The sequence below is a fragment of the Callorhinus ursinus genome, unplaced genomic scaffold, assembly GCF_003265705.2.
Source record: "Callorhinus ursinus isolate GAN/ISIS: 27379988/994484 unplaced genomic scaffold, GSC_fseal_2.0 scaffold1, whole genome shotgun sequence".
Taxonomy (NCBI): Eukaryota; Metazoa; Chordata; class Mammalia; order Carnivora; family Otariidae; genus Callorhinus; species Callorhinus ursinus.
In genome coordinates this window covers 111690485-111716057 of record NW_027397063.1, presented here as the reverse complement: position 1 = coordinate 111716057, position 25573 = coordinate 111690485, and the positions used below count along the sequence as shown (strand labels likewise).

The 25573-nt window shown below is 46.6% G+C and overlaps 1 protein-coding gene across 9 annotated transcripts in view; it reads left to right on the top strand.

The window, feature by feature from the left end:
* The window catches only part of CLSTN2 (calsyntenin 2), a 631223-nt gene that overhangs the window by 574086 nt on the left and 31564 nt on the right, over window positions 1-25573 (top strand). For all 9 annotated transcript variants that reach the window (XM_073899332.1, XM_073899377.1, XM_025881463.2 and 6 more), the window contains 2 exons: window positions 1482-1644; window positions 15182-15348. In XM_073899332.1, the coding sequence (XP_073755433.1) occupies window positions 1482-1644; window positions 15182-15348 (330 nt within the window). The remainder of the gene's footprint in view (window positions 1-1481; window positions 1645-15181; window positions 15349-25573) is intronic.

The window sequence follows — 25573 nt, the reverse complement described above, 5'->3', positions numbered from 1 at the left end:
TCAGAAGCAGGTACTGAGCTGCACATGTAGTGGGGTGTAAAAGGATTTGGGAAATACTTGCTTGGACACCTCCTGATTACCGTCCAAGGGCCCCTAAAATATTCATCGGGCTTTATCAGGCTAATGGGCTTCAAAAGGAGCAATTTTCTGAAACATGAGACAGGACAGTATAAAAAGAACATTAAGGCCAAAAGTCCTATTCCAAAAGGAAAAGGAAAAGATCATTTAGCATCCCTGTTATCTATTCATGAGAAACAGCACATTTAACCCAGAATGGGATGTAGGAAGGGCTCTGATGCCCTCACCTTAGAGTCACCCTCAGGCAGAACTCATCTGTCCTCCCTGACACAGATGGCAGGGGCAGTGGAGACGAGGATGCAGTGAGAGACATTTCAGAGGTGGGCTCCACAGAGTGCAGAGGAATTTGAGGGAGTGGGAGTATGGAGAAGGTCGAACATGACTCCCAAGGCACTGGCTTAAGGGATGAGAGAAGGGGCACCATTCTCCCACTTGACCACCTTCCTGTCTCCCTTCCCAAGGCCCACTTGGTATCTCTTTTGTCTTGGTTTCTATTTTGGACTGTGCGGTGGGAGTTCAGCTCCTTGAGGTCAGGGGTTATGACTCCATTCTAGCCCCCAGTGTCTCTACCCATCCATTAAGGTTGGGTTTTGGTTACCAGCCCTAAGACCGGGAATCTCGTGCACAAAAGTTGCGAGAGGCCAGAAGTGTAAGAGAGCTCTGTACCTGCCCAGGCCAGGAGGACCATTTATGGTCTTCTCTGCCTCCCCATGTCCTCCAGAGTAGGGTGCAGGTGAATGCCCTCGGGAAGACTGTCTTTCTCAGAATGCATTTTGCTTGAGTTGAAGGGGCCATGGGGTCACTCCTTTGTTGCTCCTGAGACAAAGGAATCGGGCGTTCCTGCCCTTCTGCACTCCATCCTCCTTCCTCGTCCCCTGTTCTTCGCCTTCTGTCTTGCTCTTTCCTAGCCCCTAATTCTCTCCCATTTTCATCTTTCTCTTTCCCTTCCTCCTTCCCTTCTCTATTCCCACCTTCATTTCTCCTTTCAACCTAGTATCTTTCTTTTTCTAGCCTCACCTAACCCCAAGCTTAGGAAAATAATTTCAATTTAACTTTTTTCTCTACTAAAGAACTAAGAAAAATTTTATACAAAGCAGATTTAAGCTGTCACCCACCCTGTCCACCGAGACCTGGCCGGGCTCAACAGCTGTGAATTACGCGACCAAGATACTTGTCTGATGATTGGATTCTCTGGTGTTCCTCTACCCCATGGTTTGCCCCATCAAGTCTGATGTGAGCTTTTCTAACCTCACTGATAGCAACCATTATATTCATTGAGTTCTTTGCAATAAGAACTTTTGACCCAAAAATGTCTTCTCTCCCTTTCATAATCAGAATAAAAGCCTGTTTGAGGTTTCATTGCATATTCAATTTTAAGTGTTGCTTCTCTTTCTTTTCATTAGATATGTGACAAAGAATGGCATTACTACGTCATCAATGTGGAGTTTCCTGTAGTTACCTTATACATGGATGGAGCAACATATGAACCCTATCTGGTGACCAACGACTGGCCCATTCATCCATCTCACATAGCCATGCAACTTACGGTCGGCGCTTGTTGGCAAGGTAACTCTGCGTCAAGCCCTTCTCCCTGGCCCATCTGTGTACAGCCCATGAAAGGTACTGAGAGAGAAAAGGGAAAAGCAAATGATGTGAGAATGGGCCTAGAAAATTTACTACCCCTTACTAATAAAACAGGACGCATAAAAATAAGGACTAATCCAGACACTAAACTTGTGTAAAAATAAGCACTTGACTTGAGACCAGATTTTGATTTTAGATCAACATGAGCAGTTTCATGGTTGCCTCTGAATTGTTAGTGCCTTTTACCATTCTGGAACCTTCTCTGATTTCAAACTGGGGCCGTCTACACAGAAAAGGCTGAATGTAGAATCCCATATCAAAATTGCCATTTGACTTTATTATAAAGTGCTAATCTGGAGCAAAGGATCTCCTTTTATCCCCACACAAGTTGTCCAAGCCCCCAGCCCTCTGCTCGGGGAGCTTACAAATATGTAGGCCTGTGGGGGTTGTGTTGTCTATCGGCATGAGGCCGTGGGAGGCCACTGTCAAGCTCAGCTCAGCTCTGAGCCCCTTCCCCACTCACCAAGGACAGAGACTCCTTTCCACAGAGTTGCCTTTCCACTAGAAGGTCTCCGCCCCCTCCTCAGTTCCTCTGCTGCTGTTTCTCCTCCAATCCCCAAACTGGAAGGCTAATCTCCTCTTTGGAAGCAGGAAAATCAGCTCTTTGAACATACATTTCACCTTTCTGTCTTGCTCTCAGATCTGTTGGAATCTTTGTTTTTGCTCCCTTAAAAGCTGGGGTGCTTTGAAATACCAATGAAAGAACAGAGGGGAAGAAAAATGCTTCCCATATAAGCAGATTAGTACTCTGACATGACCCAACCTCATGGTGACGGATTCTTTGAAAGTTACTGAGATGTGTGACTTTGACCATTCACCATGCGAAGCTGAGGGGAGAGGTGGGCTGTGGAATAAGAACATGCCTTCAGAGAACCAGCTGACCAAAGAGTGAGCTAGGGGACATATAGACCCCACTGGGTTGAGACAAAGAGTGGGTGCTGGACGGCACCACGCAAGATAAGATGGAAAGATGCACACGTGGCACAGCCTGGGAGCACTATGGCTACAAAACCGAGGAAGGAATAAAGCACAAATGAGGCAAGGGAAGAGAATGTATTTTTGAGCTGGGGTCACTGACGACATCTGACATATGTCACATGATACTGAAAAGTTCATTGAACATTTCAGTAGAACTTGGTAAGAGCTTCATCAGTATTGCTGAATTCCCCAGGAATTCAGAAAAGGGAGACTGTCATCTGGAGAGAGTCCATGAAACTAATTAGTGTAGCAAGCCACTGATTCAGAGATTGCGCAGGAATCGTTAGTCACTGGACACCGTGCTGGCCCTCTCCTATGGCTCAGTGCCTCAGCCGGACACCACAGCCAGCCTGTGGATATTTTGGGACATAGCCTGGATGCCGCCCATAAGTTAGGGGGCCCTGTGCTGTCCTCACTATGAACCTCACCATGACACTTCCCTTAGAGGCCCTCAGAGACCACATCGGGATCCCCGTCCCCCCAGCCTCTACTGGAAACCTGCGCCCACCTCTACAAGGCCAGTTATAACCACTGCCGCCCAATTGCATGTCCTCTAGGTGGGGAAATAGTCCCACCAAAATAAAAAGTGCTTTTATAAAGAATTAAGATGACCTCTTAGAATCAGTTACCATAGGCTAAGTTGTGCTGCAGTGACAGTCAAGCCCCAATTCTCAGGTACTTAAGATAATTTTCAGTTTATATTCACTGCAGATCAGTGGGGGCTCTTCTCTGCTCTTTCCTCAGTCTGGCACCCAAGCAGACAGAGCAGCCACGTTGCTTCGTACTACGAAAGAGGGAAAAGAAAGCATGATGAATGGTGCGTGAGCCCTTACAGCTTTGACCTATGAGTGACACCAATCATTTTTACTCACATTTTATTGGCCAAACCAATTCATATGTCCGCACCTAACTCCAAGAGGGCAGGGAAGTAAAAATCTCCAATGTGTCTGGAAGAAAAACTGAAAATATTTTATGAACAACACTGATGAGCACCATGGTCTGTCCACTTAGTCAACAGATATTTGACTGTCCTTCCCACATAAAAAACACAACCACCCTTCCCTAAATGAGGCGACGCAAAATGCCACCTGTTATCGGCTCCAAGCTCAGTGCCCAGATCCTCTGAGTGATTCCTGATGATCTCTCCATCAGCCTGAGAGGCATAGGTGGCTCTCTTCCTCAGGACCAGATGTGACTCCACTTGATCTGAAGACCTATACATGAACAGGGAGAGATATCTGCTGTCACCACAACCATCACCCCCTACACACACTCACACACACACACACACACACACACACACACACACACACACAGTGCAACAGTGGAACAGTGGGAAAAGGCAGAATAACCAGAGAACATTTCCACTAAGAGGAAGAATTGGAGAAACACAGCAGTCTTTGGTCACTAGCAATTCTGAAATCCCTCTGGGCAGATGCTTTAAGGGTCCCTACCCTAAGGTGGGGAGTGTTCTTTGTCACCCCTGACTCCATTTTCTGGGAGGTGTTTCCTTCTCAATATTCTCCTAGGCCACATCTAAAGATGGTGGCATCACTCCATAAATAACAGCACTAATACTATATCTGGTAACAACTTATTTAAAAGCTATTTCACAAAAATGCTTTTAAAACATTAAACCAAAGCATAGGTTTATTTTATTTTTTTATAATTTTTTAAAGGTTTTTTGTATTTATTTATTTGAGAGAGAACGGGAGAGAGAGTGAGAGAGAGCACGGGGCGGGTGGGGGCAACAGAGGGAGAGGGCTGAGCAGGGAGCCTGGTGCGGGGCTTGATCCCAGGACCCTGAGATCATGACTTGAGCCGAAGGCAGACATTTAACCCATCCAGGCGCCCCATCGTAGGTTTATTTTAAAAGAATGTGGGAGAAAGTGCCTGCAAGGGTGTTCACCACCGAGTATTTCTGCCCCCTTCCCAGAGAGATGCTGGAAGGTGTGGTCAAATGACTTGCTTTGGCCAATTAAATGTGCGTGGAAGTGCCTGATTCATTTCCTGGGTGGAACTTTAAGAGCCAGCGTTGCAAGGAGGCCCTTTTCCAGACCTGGGTATTTACGGACAGTCCTGTGAGAAAGAGCTAGGAGTCCCAACGTGTAGATAAAGAACCTGAGGCTTTCAAAGGTGAAGTAGCTGACCATAGGTCACCCAGCCAAACCTGCCTGACCCCAGGTCTTCAAAGCCTGTCTTCTCCTCACTGTGACTTATTCCCGCATTGCTGGTTGATCATTCCGTTGATGTCATTATGTGTTTGGGAAAATGCAGGAGCTGATGCATAAACCTTCTGACACATCTGCCAACTCTGGAATGAACCCATAGCAACCCTGCATTCCACTTGCAATCCCTTGCTATATGCTTCCTTAAGTGACCCAAGGAAAAAGAGTTTAGGCTTTAGAGTCAGAAAATTGTGAATGTGAGTCAAACCCCCATCCTGCCACTTCCTAGCTGTATGGACCCAGCCGAATCTGCAACTTCCCAGAGCAACTACTTTCTCATCTATAAAACCAGGCTAATACCTCCCTTGTCATTGTAAGGAAGAGGTGATAGGTACGTGGAGCATGCTTGGCATGTTTCACTTGAATAAATGTATCCATGGGAAACCATCTGCTGGTCCCCTCCTCCATCCCCTCTCTGCTCCTTGCACCTAAGCCCCACACGGCGAGCATGGTATGCTCTGTGACTCCAGCCTCCCCGTGGCTCCTCGCGTGCGCGGACGTTTCTCCCCTTCCCCAGGATGAACCCTCCCACACGGACCCTGCTCTCCTGGGTCCATCTGCAGGTCAGAAGGAAGATCAGTGCGGCGGGAGAATGGCCAGTCAGAAGACGAGTATCGGAAGACGCTGTAGGCAGGCCCCTGATCACACAGTCTTTCAGGCCATGGAGATTTGGGTATCTTCCCTGAGAGGAAAGATAATATACCGGTAAATTTTCAGCAAAGGAGACAATCCTTAAGAAGCTTAAAACTTGGGCTTTCTAGGATAGGTGAGAGGTCAGCAGGAAGATAAGGCAGGCAACAGTAGGGAAACTTCACAGAGGTCTGTGCACCGTGCCCTGTCACTGGGAGGTACAGGGACTGGGAGGAGCGCAGAACAGGCTGGGAGGAGTTGCGACCAGTTGTGACCATAAGACACCAGACTGCCTTGTGAGGGAGCTTGGATTCGCATGAAGACTCACATCCTCCCTGGAGCCAGGCTTTGTCTTGGAAGAAAACCTTTCTGTGATATTGACAGCCCACGATGCAGCCCTTATTTGGCATATTCCTAACTTTCTTCAGGCCACTTACATGCATATTGTAAGCCCGATGGGAGAGCCTCTAATTGCCTCTGGGCCTGCAATTGTGGAGAGCTTCTGAGGTGCTTCTGAGGTTGGCAAGGAAACAAGTTCCCATTTGTGAAATTTCCAACTGGGGTTTCACAATGCGGATAGGAAATAATTTGATAGCAGCTGCTTGGTGGATGCTCCCAGGAACGGGCTCTGGCGCTGTTGCTGGGCAGAGCTCCGCAGCCCCAATTAGCCTGCTCGGTCCTGTTAGTGAATTTGAAAGCCAAAGTAATCAGTGGGACTTCATTTTCACTGGTGTTTTTTCCAGTAATTAAGAAAAAAAAGAGACTTCATTTACACTTAAGAAATGTTGCCAGTACAGCCTCCAGCATGTATCTTAATTGTAGAGAAAGGCTTTGGCGGTGAGGATGGACCTGGCATCACAGAACAGTGCTCTTCCCCTCCGCGGCCGTCACACACGCCTTGCCTTCACCTCTGCGCTCCGAGTCACGGTGGTCTCAGGATGCAAGCACACCCTCTCAGGGCTGCCTTTCGGCAAATTCCAGGTTCCTTGTCTCTGCCTGGGTCTTGTCACGGGAGAAGATGATTTAAAAGATGAATTAATTTGCCCTTTTCCTTAGATTTCCTGTTCATCCATTTCTTAACAACAAAAATTCAAGTTTTACTGATCCATTATAAAAGTTGTACACTCACACCCACTTCGCCCCCTGGACCTCTAAACTAGGCCCACCCACGCAGGGACTGGAACCCCGCTGTCCTTGCGAGCAAGTCAGGAAGGCTGCTGACTGTGTCAGACCAGGGCCCTAGGGAGCCCCCAGGGTTTCAGGGAGATGCCCCAGCAGGTGCAAGTCTGGGCCACCTCTCCCCCAACACCACAACCAAAGCATCTCTATGTGTGGCATCTGTAAGGGTTCTTTCAACGACGTGGCTAACCAGGTTTCAGAAACACAACTCTCGGCATGCCGTCAAGAAGCCACCACCTTGCTCCCTCCCTGATCCTCATCTCCTCTTGGTGGATCTCATTGCAGGCCCCCTTACCTGTCACCCGTCCCCAGCAACCACCTCATCCCTACTTCTGCCAGGGACTCTCCTCCAGTGCTTCGGACCTTGGCCTTCCTAGAGCATCCAGCTTTGCCTGCTCCTGACTATGACACTATCCTGGTCTCAGACGAGGAGACCTTTCGACCCTAGCTCCTGGTCTTGCTGAGTCCTACCCCTTACTTAACAAATAAAGCCCCAGGAGGTAGAGAAAGGGATGGCTCTAACAATTAGAACTTCTTGTTAAGGGACAGATAGAGAACTCCCACTGTGGCTTTTGGGAGGAGCCAAGGCAAAGAACGGGAACGGTCAAAAGTGGGATAAAAAGGCAGAAGTAACCCTGAGAGTTGCAATAATCAATAGCATGTCATCTTCCGACAGAGGGGAGTTGGAGCCACAGGTGGTCCTGAGATCTGGTGCACATTTCCAGGTCATCTTGTCGCCAGACACTAAAATTAGTGCAGGGACTTGGAGTACATGCCTTCACTTAATAAGCTTGGTCTAATTTAGTACAAGTTATCTTAATAAAGTCTGTGTTGAAATTATTCTACATCCCTAGGGTCTCTGCTGCTGGAAGAAAGAGGCATGTGCTACCATAGTCTGCCTTAGATTCAGGTGGGCATTTCCCAGGGAGGGCTTTGGGAAGCTCCAGTACCACAGGATGCCCCTTCCACAAGGAGGCCATCATGGTCAAGGCTGGGAAACTGCATCAATTATCCCCATACCACCACGTGGGAGGGTCACAATGTTCGTTAGCTTATTAAAAGTTCTCAAAAGCCCACCAGTCAAGCAGTCTGTTTGATAATACTTAACCCTTGTTTCTCAGTCGTGTTTCACTACAGAACACACTCTTTGTGAGACGGTGTTCTTGGAACACTCCTTGGGAAGTATCTTGTTGGAGTTACTGATGCAGGTCTCCGCCCTCAGCTAAGCTAAGACAAGGACTGTCTGCGTGCCCAGATTCCACTCTCTTCACCTTTCCCCTACTCCAGTAGGTCAACAGAGAAGGTCAATAGCTAATGTTTGTTGAATGTCCTCACATTTTTGAAGCTGTTTTGACAAAGGTGTATGGTTTGTGGTCTGACACATGGGGATGACTAACAAGGTGTCTCTTAATATTAACATATCAAAAAAATCAAGAAAAGATTGTTCTAGGCCCTGGAGTTAATCTGACGTGAGGGCATATTAGTTTAAAGAAGACATGGATGAAGTCTGCTTTAAAATTCATGTCTGGAAACACGAGTTGTAATTCTAACTTTATGTCTCATTCTGAAGATGATATTAATTAGAAAATCTGACAAGGATCTTGGAGCAAAAACAGTATTGTTTTAGCTTCTCTGAGAGATACACCAGAGGGGAGGGGGGGATAAAGCCACTTAAGGGAAAGATAGAGAAAACTCACATCATGTAATCTCATGTTTGAGTCCCTTGGTTCATGCTGCCCCTACGACTTGCTCCATTTTTGAGTTCCTACACTGTGCGGAGCTAAATGCATGCCTTCCCCTTTCACAACCCTATTGCCTGGATAAGAATGGGATCCCCACTTTGCAGATGAGAAAACAGAGAGGAGAGAAGTGCTTTGCTAGGGCCACACAGAGCCTGGATTTGCAGCCGGGTCTCTGCCACCAGAACCCTTACCCTTGCTTGCACTGCTACACCACCCCTACTTCTAGAGACAATGTATGGCCAGACGACATTGCATATCCAAGTACGGAAGACCAGAGGATTCTGGAATCTGGAGTCAAATCACTTGAGGAAACTCCCAGGGCATTTTTCCCACAGATTGGACAAAGTCAAGCTGAGGCCTAAAGGTAACTACAGGCCCATCACAGTTCAGTGTAGGGAGGGTTGAACTTGGAGCTAGAAGAGAATTCCAGACCCTCCTTGCTGCTCTGGGTCTTTGAAAAGTGTCTTGCCTCTGTAATCCTCAGTTCTTCATCTGGAACATGAAGGGGATCTCCTGGATAATATATGAGGGCCCTTCCAATTCCATGAATTCAGGTCCCCAACCCCACAGAGATGATTTTTGGGGTCATCTATAGTCATACGGTTCACGGCTTAGAACAGGCTATATGTGAAACGTCTGCTGGAAAGGCTGGAGAAATGGATACATAGACACGGAAAGCGTTGAGAAAGCCTGCTGAGAATGGTCATGGTCAGCTGCAACTGCACATCATCTGTCTCCACAAGTTACCTGCTGTCTACAGCTGCAGCCCCCCGGGGCTGTGTGGACAGCTTTGAAGCTACAGCTTCTGGGGGTCTATTACACACTTCACTTAGTCTTCACGTTCCGTGGGTGTCTCCATCACCGAAATGAGGAAATGAGGGAAAGCAAGATTTCAGACGGTCTCACCATTTGCATTGCTCAAAATTGATACCCAGCCATCCATGAAATTGTGTTCATTGAGGGGCGTCCCCATCAACAAGCCAGGCATAGAGCAGCATTCGACTCAAGCAAGAGGAAACGCGGCCGCCCCCTCGGCTCCATGTGTTGCTCAGACTAAACAGCTGTGGGAAGGACAGCGGGAAGCGAAAGAGCAGAAGCATCCTGCACGCGCTTCGCGGAGGGAGGAGACAGCACCTTCACACCACGCGCATCTTCTACTTATACTTACAGGGAAGTGGTTCAAAAGCTCTTGAGGTGGGTGGGCCCTATCTCTCAGTTGACGGAAAGCTGAGGGGGAATTCAGTCCCAGTGCAAATTCTGGCTCAGAATAATTGCTGCTGAAGCCCTTCCGTGTCCCCAGAAGCCAGTGTAATCGGACATTCTCCCCCAGCGTTGTGTCAGTCTCAGCCTGTCCCCATCTTCCTGAAGCAGCCCAATTACTACATCCTCCAAGGAATCCTCTTTGAAGCCTCCCGGCCACATCTATCATGCGGCATGCAGGTCAAAGCCTTGCAAGCGAGCCAGACCTGAGTCTGAATCTGGGCTTCACTAATTCCTGGCTGCGTAGCCGTGGGCAAGTTATCGAACTCTGAAAACATTATCAGGAAAAGGAGTTAGAAGTTTAGCACGTAGGAATCTGAATTCGCAAAGAAAAATTGTTTTTTCCACAGCCATCTTTGTTTCATTTCGAGCCCCTCTTCAAGACATCTGAGAGGGGGAGAGTTAACCTTGGCAAATTGGAAATTGTTCCATTTCCTTAGTGCCAGCTGATTTCAGGGGTATTTATGTGGGGCTAGGGTGCCGGGGGGCCTCCAGGCATCGTCCCGTGCAGGTGTCCACGGAAATGGCGCTCACCTCTTCGGTCCTGTCACTAACGGTCTTCCGGGGCTGGCAGCTCTCTCAGTATCTCCTCGTCTTACTTAGGGGCACAAAAATATCTCCCGTGCTTGTCATGCTCTCTAAGACCATCTGCAGTCCATCTGCCTATCTGTCCAGATGCGACAGGCCAACATCCCCTCTAGCATCGTGCTCCCCAGCCAAGGCTCAGCTCAGGTGGCTGGCTCCAGGTGCCTCGCTCTGCACCCCTGTGCCTTACCCCCCTCCACCACCTCCCTGCCAGCCCCCCTCCTAGTCAAGGGTGACATTTTCTCATCTGCGGGAAGCCAGATTTTCTTCTTCTACTTTTCCCCAAATGTGGATCCATACCCAGATCTTCCCCACCCTCCTAGGGTTTAGACTTCTGGAAACAAAACTGGGGAAGAAACTCAGCTTTAAGCCCCATCTGCTCTTCTCCTTGTCACAACCCTCCCTGTGGCAATGAGCACAAGCCAGCTATGTGTCTACAGAGAGGGTAAAATCAAAAGAATAGAGGCTAAGGTCTCAAACATACTGTCCTGCCACTTAAGTATTAAATAAAATAGCACACGAAAGAACCTGCCATGTTTTAAGGGCCTCCTAGATAATGGTTATTTTTTTTTCCCCTCCCGATCTGTTGGACACCTCATCTGTAGCATTTGTTTGGAAATCAGTCATGCCCTGCCTTAGATCATCTATTGCACTGGCTATTTACTCTTACATTTTTATTTTCCCAGTGTCTATACTTTATTCTCCCAACTAAATATAAGTTCCTAGAGAGCATGGTCTATATCTTATAATTAGCTGAATCTAACAGAAGGCTAGGCTTTCAGCAAACACTTTAAAAATGTGTGCAGATCTAGCCTCAGGAACCCAAAATCACACTCGCAAACATGTAGAGAAAGTTCTTTGTGTAAGAAATCAGGTTATGTTTTTTTTCTTAAAATAATTCATGAGCATGTTTGTGTCTAAATGTTAACAGAGGAGCCATGTGGTTTATGAAGACACCCCAGATATTAAAAAGAAAGAGATTTTCAATGTATCTATTTTTTTTTAAATCCTGCATCACAGCCATCCCTGAGTGCAAATATATTTCACATTTTATGCTGGCCTCCTATTGCAAAGTGCTAATTGAATCAATTTCCTGGAGCTGCATCACTAATGAATAGAGTACATCACAGATCTGGGATTCTTGAATCAAAAATACAGAACATGAATGTTTTGCTGAGGGAAAATGGTGTGTAGGAAAATGTCTTAGCATCCAAGAGAGTTGCGAAGTTTGGCCTTTAAACATGGAGCTGCAGAGTGAGCCCTTGCGGGGGCTCTCTGTCAGCCTCACCCTGGCTAGGGCCGGCCAGTACTCCAGGATGCCCCAGCTGGCCCCGTGCATGGCTGAATGCACACATGCCCGAGGGGCCCACACTTCACCACTTCCTACTTGCGTGGCCTTGAGCCGCTTACTTCTCTCTCAGTCTGGGTTTGCTCAACTCTAACTACAGAATAAGTACCTCCCTCCCAAGAGTTTGGTGAAGGTTCAGTAAGATGATGTATGTGGAGGACTTGGCACCGTGTGGGAGACATAGTGCATACCCAGTAAATGATAGTTGCTGCCTCCGCTGCTCTGAGGGGACACAGGGTGGACAAAGCAGGGAAGAGGTGGCCATCTGGATGCCCTGGAGAGTGGCAGCTCCACCATGCGTACCCACATTCACACCCTTCTTTCTGCAGGTCAACAGAAGTGCCCCTTTGCTGGGGCAGGAACATGCTAATGGCACTGAGGGGTGCTTTACCTATGGGGGCTTTGAGGACCCAGAATAGAAGGCCCGAGATGGGTTCCCCCTCACTCTCAAGTCATTGCCATGTCAGAGCATTCCTCAAAGGCAGATCTGTTTGGAGTTCCTTGTGGACTGAGAACTTCAATAGAACCTTCTCCTTTCGTTTCTAAAGTGAAGATGTTTTTGGTGGTAGGGAACAACAGTGTGAGTCAAAATGGCTTAAACCATAAAGGTGGATGATGGGCTTCCACGGTTGAGGATGTGCTGTGGTAAGAGCATGAGGAGGGAGGTCCACCCGGGCCTCTGCTATGACTCTCCCGGGTCTGCCCTCCTTCATGCGTCACCTTGGTCAGCTCTGGTCTGCCTACAAGATGGCTGCAGCCACTCTAAGCCTTCCTCCTTCACATAATCATCTCCAGGGAAGAGAGCAAGAGGAGGTTCCAGAAACTTTCTGGAGAGAAAATGGAGGCCCTTTTCCCAAAGGCTGCCAGTTAATTTCTCCTCTCATCTCATTGGCCTGATTGTGGTCTCCTGATCACTGCTGGGCCAACCTCTGTGGCTTAGTGGATACAGGTACTGATCGGCGTCATCTGAAGTCATCACCTGACTCAGTCACCGGAGTGAGGGGAACAGGAAAACCTGATTAGCTGTGACTAAATAGAATCCATCCCTGGAATTCAAGTCAACTCCCCCCAACCTCTGGGCTGCCGCTGCAAGAGGACAGAGGTGAGATGGGCGTTGGAGAGACTCCACAATGACCACTACTCTGCTGGCATTAATTCAACGTCTCTTTCAGTTCAGGAAACAGCTATGAAAGGTCTGCTGTGTGCCAGGCAGGCTGCAGCATGCTGGGACCACACGGGGGCCCTGTGCTATTGAAGGGAATAAATGAGCCAACTTATGCAAAGTGCCCGGTGCAGCCCTCGGCCCTTATTACTACCTGCTCTGTATCATCTTCATTAAAATGAAAAATGCATGAGTGCTCCCTGCTACCCAGGAGAGAGACTTACACAAATACATTCTAGCAGTGTGGGAAGGGTAGCCAGAGTAAGCCTGCGGGTGGCATAAAGGAGAGAGATCACACAGGAGTGTGCAGAAGACCCAACCTCAGAAGCTTACAGCCAGTGATTCCTAACCTTGACTTCACATTTAATGCACCTGAGGAGCTTCTGAAACTCCCCACACCAATTAAGTCACAATCTCTCGGGGTGGGACCAAGCACCAGAATCAGTTTGACTTTTTAAAGATTCCTCAGGTAATTAAAATGTGCAGCCAAGGTTGAGAACCACAGTAACAGGCTATTGAGGACATAAAAGCCACACATGTAAACCGTTAGCAATGCTGGGTTCTGAGGGTACGTTCAAATGAAGTCAGTGCTCCAGGGCTCAGGGCAAGGAGAGGACAGGGTGGGCAGGGGGCTCCGGACAGAGGAAGGGCATGGTACACAGGGTGGCTCCTGAAAGGTTTCTGTGTGCAAGCAGGGGACAGAGGGCTGAAGGGGCCTTGAAGGACCATGGGATTTGCCTAATCTAAGCCGTTTGGAGGTGGTATCTTAGTGTGAAGAGGAATAGTTGTGAGCAAAGGCATGCATGCTAACATAGAGTGTGTGTCGGTGTGGACTCAATCACGGGAGAAAAACCACACTGCGATTTCAACAGGTCAATGTAGAGAATTATTAACTTCAATAGAGAATGGGAACAACAAAGGATTAGCTACTGAGAAGTAGAGAGCACTCTCAAGAATATAGGAATGCGGGCGTTAGGAGCATCTACTACCCCCGGGCTGAGGTAGAGTGACCTGGGGACAGCCCTCCACCCCTCCAGCTGAGGTCCAGGCTCTGCTGGCACAGAGTGGCTTGTGGAAGGAAGGAAGAGAGAAGTCACTGTGGTGTCACTCTAGTAGAAAGAGTCAGAAATTTGCCCTCTGTGGTGGTGTCTCGCTGGAATGCGCTTCCTTAGGGGTGCATTGCAGGAGCTAGGTCCGGGGGGGCCACAGGAGCCCTCGGAGAGAGGACCGGGGAGCCAGGAGCCAAAACCTGGGACTGTCCCCCCATAAGCAAGCAGAGGCTCGGGGTTTACAAAACCTTCCCAGGGAATTAGCGAAGCTGGAGTTCGACCCACAGCCACCTTTCTCATATGTCCCGCTACCTCTCTGAAGAGACAGAAGTGCAAGATCAAGGCTAGTCTGTCGGTATAGGCTGCCCAGAGACGGAAGGGGCCTGTGCTCAGTGAAGGCTGTGGGGAAGGCCTCCTGGAAGAGGTGAGGACTCAGATGAACCTGAGGGGAGCTTTGTACTTTAGAGACCTTGAGAAAAGCAGGGAGAAAGTGGAAGGAGGGACCTTGACATGAGCAGTGTTGAACGGTATCCTGTGCCACAGAGCAGACCTGAGCTCAGACAGGACTCGGCTCAGCCTGTAGAGAGAACAGTGGAAAACAAGAAGTAGGCAATGAGAACAAAGAGGTCGAACAGAATCCAGGAAGTCCTCATCTGCCAAAGAACTTGAGTTTAAGCGGGTACGAGATCAGTTCATTGCAAGAGAGCCAGAGCCCGTTAGCTCCAGGATTCCTCGACTGCCGGCCAAACTCTCTGTGGAATATAGGGCAGCAAACGCCAGCTTTGGGGTCAGACAGACCGGGAGTAGAGGGCCAGCTCCAGCGTTCAGCTGTGTGTCCTGGGGCAAGTCCCTCAACCTGTCTGAGCCTCAGGGTTCTTCGCGTGTGAGTGGGAAACAAGGGTCCCTTCTTTGCAGGCTTGCTCAGATGAAGTCCCCAGCAGACAGCCCGCCACACAGCAGGCCTCCCGTCGGTGGCATCTTCCTTCTCCCGCCCAGTTTTACTCTTTGGGGGTTCCTTTCTGTCTTCTAACACAGTGCACGCCTCTGAAGGCAGCTATTTCCAATCCAGGAATTCCAGGATTTCTAAATCAGGTGCCGCTGGGGAGCGCCAAGGTCTTGACGGCAGGTAATATCCTTGTGTTTCGAGGCTGGCTGCTGAGCTTACCCCTCTGCAGGAAAAGCTCAGGTTGAGGGGACAGAGTCACTGTGTCCTTGGTCCCCCGGCCAGATCGTGCCATGAAGTGGTGTTTCGGACCCAGTCTCCACAGGGCAAATGACCGTGCTGCTTTCACTTTCAGGAGGAGAAGTCACCAAACCGCGGTTTGCTCAATTCTTCCACGGCAGCCTGGCCAGTCTCACTATCCGCCCTGGCAAAATGGAGAGTCAGAAGGTGATCTCCTGCCTGCAGGCCTGCAAGGAAGGACTGGATATTAATTCCCTGGAAAGCCTCGGCCAAGGAATAAAGGTAAGGACAGAGCTAGCCTCGCCGCCAACAAGACATGGACTTAGGGGGTTAGAGGCTACCCAGCGCCTGCGCACTCAGGAAATAGAGTCCTCCCCTGTCGAGTTGCCCAGAGATGGTGTGGTGGCAAAGGTGCTGGCAACAGTGGGGAGGTTCGTGACGGTGACTTCCCTGGGGGACTTCCGCTGTGTCCTGAAATTCCTAGATGAAGCCCTTGTGTGTCATCGGTTCACTACCCAAGAGCAGGCACCGGTCCGATATCTACCAGAAGGGAATGGTTCTATTTCAGCGGTTCCTGGATTGGTGGGTTGCTTTGTTGTCTGTTTGCCAAAGGAACAGAAGCAGCATGCAAGAATATATTTCGAAAATACTTGAACGTAGAATGAAATGTTTGTCCTTGTTAAATATAAATTAGGAAGAAGGTCAGCCTGGGTGGGCTGGAATGAGAAAGCAGATAAGGAGGTCGCTGGGTCTCAGGTTGTGAAATTGAAGCACAGATTGGGCTTCAAGCAATCTCTGGCAAAGGGAAGGTGAGCAGATTCATGCAAAATAAAGACATTCATGGGATCCAAAAGAACCAAAGCTGCGTTCTGAGAAAAGCACCTCCTGAGGGTCAGGACTCGCATAGCTAAATGTCTGCTGTGAGCGTCCTGCCCACCTCCCCCACCCATGGCCGGGTTAGTTCTGGCCTCACCTGGACCTTAGGAGCTCCTGCCAGCAGGGAGCCTCTGGGAACCCGAGCAAAGAGCTGAGTAAACATCACTGTAGCCCCTGCTCAATCCTAACGGACCCCAGTGAGAGCAGGCAGGCCACCCTCTGCCTCCCGAAGCACAGGACAGCACCACAAGCCAACCCCCTCCCCCCCAGCTCTGGGGGTTTCCTTTATAGGGCCATTTCCCAAGGATGGTGTGACCAGAGCAGAGGTTGCCCCTACACCCCTGTCTTCTACCAGCCTACCCTGGGCCTGCCCACCTCTCCTGAACAGGGAGTCCCCCCTCCCACAGACAGCACCTTTATTTTCGATGCCAGTGGGGCTGGTGAGGCTCTGACATGGGGAGTCATGGAGGGGCTTGTGACCTGAGCACGTCATGCTTTTCTTTAAGCTGCGGTCACTCCAAACATGCCATGGACATCCACGTATTGGTTCTGGGCTGGGTTGGGGGCACACAAAGCTGAACGTCCCCAGCCTCTTGTCTTCGGGGAAGTCAGTGGCCCATGCTGACCCTTGTAATCCATGTGGATCTGCTCTGCTCTGGAGCACCCCATCAGACCACAGTTTCAGGATTCAAGCTCTACAGGACAAATAAAGCGAGGATACTGGACCGAAAAGCCACACATTCTAGAATGATAAATTAAGAGGCATACCACCTCTACAGAGCAGTCAGAGCCTATGAAAAGAGGGGGTTGTGAACTCAGTGGCACACAGAGCCACAGGGGGTACCGAGGCTCTTCGACTTTTCCAGATGCCACCTGTTGATAACCAGTCACCGCAGAGGACACTTTTCCATCCTTAGGGCCCAGCTGGCAAGAACTAGAGCACTGCAGGGGAAGTTAATGATAAGACACACAATTCATGGTGTCCCTCCTGGGGGCTATTCTAAGTTCATTATCCCTACTCCTCACAACAGATTAAATGTTATGGCCCCACTTCAGAAATAAGGAGACTGGGGCTCAGGGACTTGCCCAAAATAAGTCTGTGCTCCTTCCTCCACACCAGCAACTCAGATTTGAAAGCATTCTTGAAAATGATTCAGACTTCCTTGCTTCTTGCCCTTCCTCCATTTATCTCTCATTTCATTTCTGAGTAATGACTATTTGTGTCTTTCCTGGTTTCTGGCCTCCGCCCTCCTCCCTGGTTAGTCAAAGGAAGGGGAGGGCCTCCTGTGATTAACAAAACTTCCCGTCTGCTCACAGGGCCCAGCACGGGTTCCTCTTTTGACTTGTTTTCCTCTGGATCATGCCTAGTCCAGAATATGGCCCGCATGTCTGGGGTCAGTGAACGGTTGGGGCGGTTACTGTCTCGTACCCATACAAGACACTGACACTGTGGAGTAGCCACATCCCTGAAGACTCCCCTGTTCTGATTTTCGTAGCATCATGCCTGCCAATTTGTCACACCCACAGTGTGGAGGAGTGGGAAAGAGCAAACGCCTTTGGGGCAAGGCACCCCTCGGTTCAAACCATAATACAAATACTTGCTGGGTGACCTTGGGCAAAGTAATTTAATCCTTTAAGCCCCAATTCCCTCATGCATTAAAGTATATTTTGTTGTGATGTTGTGGGAATTGGATTTTATGTATATGTTATATATAAGCTATAGAGAGATATAGAAAAGATATGTATATGTACAGATGAGCTGACGGATACAGATGGACATACATAGAGATCTCCCTTGTAAACCTAATGAGTAGGTTCTCAGCAAATCACAGTTCCCTTCTCCAGCTGGGCTGGCCTTGCCCGTGGCGTTGCCACTGTGCCAGCTTCTTTTGAAAGCTAAGCCTGGGTGACAGTTACGGCAGAGGGGCCTCGAGTGTGGCAGGTCTTCATCTGGCCCAACCCAGAGGGGCTGGCAGGTGGCCCAGTGAATGGCAAGGTGCCTGGAGTGCCACAGCCAGCTTCCCCTTGAGGAATAGGCCTGGGCTTTGGACAAGGATCTCACTGATGTCCCAGCCTGCTAGGTGCCTGGTGACACCGGCTGACCCTCTGGGAGAACTGACTGCTCCCAAAGGCCATCTGTCTAGCAGCTTCTTGGCTCCAAGAAAGGAATCCCCATGGCCACAGCACAGCTTTCCAAAAGAGAATGAGTGTGACACCCTTTGCTGGGGCCCCAGGAAGCCACCTCCTGTCCCTGTGATAATGCTAATGCCATTCTGTGTTCTACACAGAGACCTACCCTCAGTCATGCCACAGGGCTGGGAACACTGCAATTTAAAAAAAACAAAAACAACTTACTTTGGTGGAAGGTCTTACTGATCCTGCAAGGACTATATGGATGGCTCGGCCAGTACCCACCTTCATGGCCTGTGGCAGTCCTCAGGGTGCTCAGGTGGCCAGACCAGGGTTATTAACTGGAGAGCCAACACCTAGCCCATCCATCCTCTTGTCTGGTGGCTGCAGTGGGGACATGCCCTCTGCTGATGGCCATGGGATGTTGCTCATTCAACCTTCTGGAAGAACTATTTGGATTTTTTTTTTTTTAAGTTTAATCTCTACACCCGGGGTGCCTGGGTGGCTCTGTCATTAAGCGGCTGCCTTTGGCTCAGGTCATGGTCCCAGGGTCCTGGGATCGAGCCCCGCATCAGGCTCCCCGCTCGGCGGGAAGCCTGCTTCTCCCTCTGCCTGCCACTCCGCCTCATGCTTGCTCTCTTTGTCAAATAAATAAATAAATCTTTTAAAAAAAAAAAAAAGACATGTGACTCAAACTCACAACCCCCAGATCAAGAGTCACATGCTCTTCCTACTGAGCCAGCCAGGCGCCCCACGATTCTCCTGTTCAGCCCTTATGCAAAGTTTGGATCAGCCTCCACCACAGGACTTATCATTTTGTCTCCTATTTCTCATGTGCTAGATCCTGTGGGGACCCCGAGGAAAAGTCAGTAGACCCTGGCCTTAAGGTGCTCACAGTTGCCTGGGGGAGGCAGGCAGACAGACAGCAACAGCACCATGACTCTGCTATAGCAGGGATGCGGCAGGGTGGGGTTGGGGGGAGGTAGGGAGGCAGAAGAACATGTGGGAACGTAAGTGGTATTTTAGAAGAATGAACTTGAATCTGCTCAAATCTAAAATGGATGATTTGTGCAACACTCAAAACAGGGCAGCTCTAAGGCTGAGCACACTCCGGTAGTGAGTCCTCCACAGCAAGGGAGAAGCCAACTCAGCGGATGACTGTGGCATCACCTGCACGTGTAACCGGGGACTCCCAAACCCAACAGAGGGACTGGTGCTTGTGGCCAGACCTCCCAGACCAGAGATACCCTGCTCAGGGCACGGAGGGCAGAAAAGACTGGATCATAGGGGAAGAGCAGCAGTGAAGACAGAAGTACCTGTGTGGGCAAAGACTCTGTGCAGAAATAATTACAGTGTTAAGAATGATAAAAAAAAAAAAAAAAAAACTACCTCAGACTGAACACTTTAAGCACTAGTTTCATTATACACATTATTTCGTTTAAGCACCCGGACCAGGTAGATACTGCTATTCCCATTATTTTATTTTTTTTAAGATTTTTTTTATTATGTTATGTTAATCACCATACATTACATCATTAGTTTTTGATGCAGTGTTCCATGATTCCTTGTTTGTGCATAACACCCAGTGTTCCAAGCAGAACGTGCCCTCTTTAATACCCATCACCAGGCTAACCCATCCCCCCAACCCCCTCCCCTCTAGAACCCTCAGTTTGTTTCTCAGAGTCCACAGTCTCTCATGGTTCGTCTCCCCCTCTGATTTCCCCCCCTTCATTCTTCCCCTCCTGCTATCTTCTTCTTCTTCTTTCTTTAACATATAATGTATTATTTGTTTCAGAAGTACAGATCTGTGATTCAACAGTCTTACACAATTCACATCGCTCAGCATAGCACATACCCTCCCCAATGCCCATCACCCAGCCACCCCATCCCTCCCACCCCCAACCACTCCAGTAACACTCAGTTTGTTTCCTGAGATTAAGAATTCCTCATATCAGTGAGGTCATATGATACATGTCTTTCTCTGATTGACTTATTTCGCTCAGCATAATACTCTCCAGTTCTATCCACGTCGTTGCAAATGGCAAGATTTCATTCTTTTTGATGGCTGCATACTATTCCATTACACATACACACACACACACATATATATATATATATATACCACATCTTCTTTATCCATTCATCTGTCAATGGACATCTTGGCTCTTTCCACAGTTTGGCTACTGTGGACATTGCTGCTATAAACATCGGGGTGCACGCACCCCTTCGGATCCCTACATTTGTATCTTTGGGGTAAATACCCAGTAGTGCAATTGCTGGATCGTATGGTAGCTCCATTTTCAACTTTTTGAAGAACCTCCATACTGTTTTCCAGAGTGGCTGCACCACCTTTCATTCCCACCAACACTGTAGGAGGGATCGCCTTTCTCCGCATCCCTGCCAACATCTGTCCTTTCCTGACTTGTTAATTTTAGCCATTCTGACTGGTGTGAGGTGGTATCTCATTGAGGTATTGATTTGGATTTCCCTGATGCCAAGCGATGTTGAGTAATTTTTCATGTGTCTGTTGGCCGTTTGGACGTCTTCTTTGGAAAAAATGTCTGTTCATGCCTTCTACCCATTTCTTGATCGGATTATTTGTTCTTTGGGCATTGAGTTTAAGAAGTTCTTTATAGATTTTGGATACTAGCCCTTTATCTGATATGTCATTTGCAAATATCTTCTACCATTCTGTAGGTTGTCTTTTGGTTTTGTGGACCGTTTCTTTTGCTGTGCAAAAGCTTTTTATCTTGATGAGGTTCCAACAGTTCATTGTTGCCCTTGCTTCCCTTGCCTTTCGCGATGTTTCTAGGAAGAAGTTGCTGCGGCTGAGGTCGAAGAGGTTGCTGCCTGTGATCTCCTTTAGGATGTTGGTGGACTCCTGTCTCACATTTAGGTCTCATCCATTTTGAGTCTATTTTTGTGTGTAGTGTAAGGAAATGGTCCAGTTTCATTCTTCTGTATGTGGCTGTCCAATTTTCCCAACACCATTTGTTGAAGAGACTGTCTTTTTTCCATTGCAGATTCTTTCCTGCTTTGTCAAAGATGAGTTGACCATAGAGTTGAGGGTCCATTTCTGGGCTCTCCATTTTGTTCCATTGATCTATGTGTCTGTTTTTGTGCCAGTACCATACTGTCTTGACGGTGACAGCTTTGTAATACAGCTTGAAGTCCGGAATTGTGATGCTGCTAGCTTTGCTTTGCTTTTTCAACATTCCTCTGGCTATTCAGGGTCTTTTCTGGTTCATACAAATTTTAGCATTATTTGTTCCATTTCTTTGAAAAAAGTGGATGGTATTTTGATGGGGATTGCATTGAATGTGTAGATTGCTCTAGGGAGCATTGACATCTTCACAATGTTTGTTCTTCCAGTCCATGAGCATGGAACGTTTTTCCATTTCTTTGTGTCTTCCTCAATTTCTTTCATGAGTGTTTTATAATTTTCTGAGTACAGATTCTTTGCCTCTTTGGTTAGATTTATTCCTAGGTATCTTATGGTTTGGGGTGCAATTGCAAGTGGGATCGACTCCTTAATTGCTCTTTCTTCTGTCTTGCTGTTGGTGTATAGGAATGCCACTGATTTCTGTGCATGAATTTTATATCCTACCACTTTACTGAATTCTTGTATGAGTTCTAGCAGTTTTGGGGTGGAGTCTTTTGGGTTTTCCACATAAAGTATCGTATCATCTGCAAAGAGTGAGAGTTTGACTTCTACTTTGCCAATTTGGATGCCTTTGATTTCTTTTTGTTGTCTGATTGCTGTGGCTAGGACTACTAATACTATGTTGAATAGCAGTGGTGATAGTGGACATCCCTGCCATGTTCCTGACCCTAGAGGGAAAACTCTCAGTTTTTCCCCATTGAGAATGATAGTCACTGTGGGTTTTTCATAGATGGCTTTTATGATATTGAGGTATGTACCCTCTATGCCTATACTCTAAAGAGTTTTGATCAAGAAAGGATGCTGTACTTTGTCAAATGTTTTTTCTGCATCTAATGGGAGGATCATATGGTTCTTGTTCTTTATTTTATTAATGTATTGTATCACATTGATTGATTTGCGGATGTTGAACCAGCCTTGCAGCCCAGGGATAAATTCTACTTGCTCGTGGTGAATAATCCTTTTAATGTACTGTTGGATCCTATTGGCTAGTACTTTGGTGAGAATTTTTTCATCCGGGTTCCTCAAGGATATTGGTCTGTAATTCTCCTTTTTGATGGGGTCTTTGTCTGGTTTGGGGATGAAAGTAATGGTGACCTCATAAAACGAGTTTGGAAGTTTTCCTTCCGTTTCTATTTTTTGGAACAGTTTCAGAAGAATAGGTATTAATTCTTCTTTAAATGTTTGGTAGAATTCCCCTGGGAAGCCATCTGGCCCTGGGCTTTTGTTTCTTGGGAGATTTTTGATGACTGCTTCAATTTCCTTAGTGGTTATAGGTCTGTTCAGGTTTTCTCTTTCTTCCTGGTTCAGTTTTGGTAGTTGATATATCTGTAGGAATGCACCCATTTCTTCCAGGTTATCTAATTTGCTGGCATAGAGTTGCTCATAATATGTTCTTATAATTGTTTGTATTTCTTTGGTGTTGGTTGTGATCTCTCCTCTTTCATTCATGATTTTGTTGATTTGGGTCCTTTCTCTTTTCTTTTGGATAAGTCTGGCCAGGAGTTTGTCAATCTTGTTAATTCTTTCCAAGAAGCAGCTCCTAGTTTCGTTGATCTGTTCTATTGTTCTTTTGGTTTCTAGTTCCTTGATTTCTGCTCTGATCTTTAGGATTTCTCTTCTCCTGCTGGGTTTAGGCTTTATTTGCTGTTCTTTCTCCAGCTCCTTTAGGTGTAGTGTTAGGTTGTGTATTCGAGACCTTTCTTGTTTCTTGAGAAAGGCTTGTATTGCTCTATACTTTCCTCTCAGGACTGCCTTTGCTGTATCCCAGAGATTTTGAACAGTTGCGTTTTCATTTTCATTGGTTTCCATGAATTTTTTTAATTCTTCTTGAATTTCCTGGTTGACCCATTCATTCTTTAGTAGGATGCTCTTTAGCTTCCATGTATTTGAGTTCTTTCCGACTGTCCTCTTGAGATTGAGTTCTAGTTTCAAAGCATTGTGGTCTGAAAATATGCAGGGAATGATCCCAATCTTTTGGTACTGGTGAGGCCTGATTTGTGACCTAGGATGTGATCTATTCTGGAGAATGTTCCATGGGCACTAGAGAAGAATGTGTATTCTGTTGCTTTGGGATGGAATGTTGTGAATATATCTGTGAAGTCCATTTGGTCCAGTGTGTCATTTAAAGTCTTTATTTCCTTGTTGATCTTTTGCTTAGATGATCTGTCCATTTCAGTCAGGGGGGTGTTAAAGTCCCCCACTATTACTGTATTCTTGTCGATGTGTTTCTTTGCTTTTGTTATTAATTGCCTTGTATAATTGCTGCTCCCATGTTAGGGGCATAGATATTTACAATTGTTAGATCTTCTTGTTGGATAGACCCTTTAAGTAGGATATAGTGTCCTTCCTCATCTCTTATTAGAGTCTTTGTTTTAAAATCTAATTTGTCTGATATAAGGATTGCCGCCCCAGCTTTCTTTTCGTGTCCATTAGCATGGTAAATGGTTTTCCACCCCTTCACTGTCAATCTGGGGATGTCTTTGGGTCTAAAATGAGTCTCCTGCAGACAGCATATCGATGGGTCTTGTTTTTTTATCCAATCTGATAGCCTGTGTCTTTTGATTGGGGCATTTAGCCCATTTACATTCAGGGTAACTATTGAAAGGTATGAATTTAGTGCCATGGTATTGCCTGTAAGGTGACAGTTACTGTATATTGTCTGTGTTCCTTTCTGGCCTATGTTGCTTTTAGGCTCTCTCTTTGCTTAGAGGACCCCTTTCAATATTTCTTGTAGGGCTGGTTTCATGTTTGCAAATTCCTTTAGTTTTTGTTTGTCCTGGAAGATTTTATCTCTGCTTCTATTCTTAATGACAGCCTAGCTGGATATAGTATTCTTGGCTGCATATTTTTCTTTTAGTGCTCTTAATATCTCATACCAATCTTTTCTGGCCTGCCAGGTCTCTGTGGATAGGTCTGTTGCCAATCTAATGTTTCTGCCATTGTAGGTTACAGATCTCTTCTCCCGAGCTGCTTTCAGGATTTTCTGTCTCTGAGACTCATAATTTTTACTATTAGATGTCGGAGTGTTGACCTATTTTTATTGATTTTGAGAGGGGTTCTCTGTGCCTCCTGGATTTTGATGCCTCTTTCCTTCCCCACATTAGGGAAGTTCTCTGCTATAATTTGCTCCAATATACCTTCTGCCCCTCTCTCTCTTTCATCTTCTTCTGGGATCCTTATTATTCTAATGTTGTTTCATCTTATGGTATTGCTTATCTCTTGAATTCTGCCCTCATGATCCAGTAGTTGTTTATCTCTCTTTTTCTAAGCTTCTTTATTTTCCATCATTTGGTCTTCTATATCGCTAATTCTCTCTTCTGCCTCATTTATTCTAGCACTTAGAGCTCCCATTTTTGATTGCACCTCATTAATAGCCTTTTTGATTTCAACTTGGTTAGATTTTAGTTCTTTTTTCTCCAGAAAGTGTTTCTCTAATAACTTCCATGCTTTTTTTCAAACCCAGCTAGTATCTTTAAAATCATCATTCTGAACTCTAGATCTGACATCATACTAATGTCCATATTGAGTAGGTCCCTGGCAGTTGGTACTGCTTCTTGTTCTTTTTGTTGAGGTGATTTTTTCCATCTTGTCATTTTGTCTAGAGACTAGATGAATGAGGGAACAAAATGCTAACAGGGTAATATCGTCCCCAGAAAATATACTCTAAACAAATCAGAAAAGACCTGAAACCAGGGGAAAAGAAAGGGAAAGAGAGAAAAAAGAAACAGAAAAAAAAAGATAAAAACAAAAACAACAAAACAAAACAATAGAATATGATCAAATATGATCAGGCTGGTGCATAGATCAGTGCCACACACTAGATTTTGGGTGTATTTTGGTCTGTTAGAAGAAAGTGCCTCCCAAAATTTTAAAGAAAGAAAAACTTATATATGTACAAAAATAAGGACTGATACGATGAAGGGATGGAATATGCCTGTAAACATGAAAATTATAAAAGATTTTATAAAAGGAATTGATAAGAAGTTGTTTGAAAAAAGAAGAGGATTTAAAAAGAAAAAAGAAAGAGGAGAGAATGTGATCAGGCAGGAGACTAGAACAAAGCCATACACTAGAGATTTAGGATATATTTTGATGTTAGAAGAAACCATATCTCAAAATTTTAAAGAGAGAACAACTTATATATATGCCAAAAATAAGCGTAACTACTATGAAGGGATAGAATATGACTCTAAAAATGAAAAATAAAAATGTTTTTTAAAAAAGGGATTGATAAGATGTTGATTGAAAAAGGGATAAAGAAAAATTCAAAAAAAAAAAGTTAAAAAAATTAAATTTGAAAGACTAAAGAATCATGGTAAAAAAAGCCATGAATTCTAT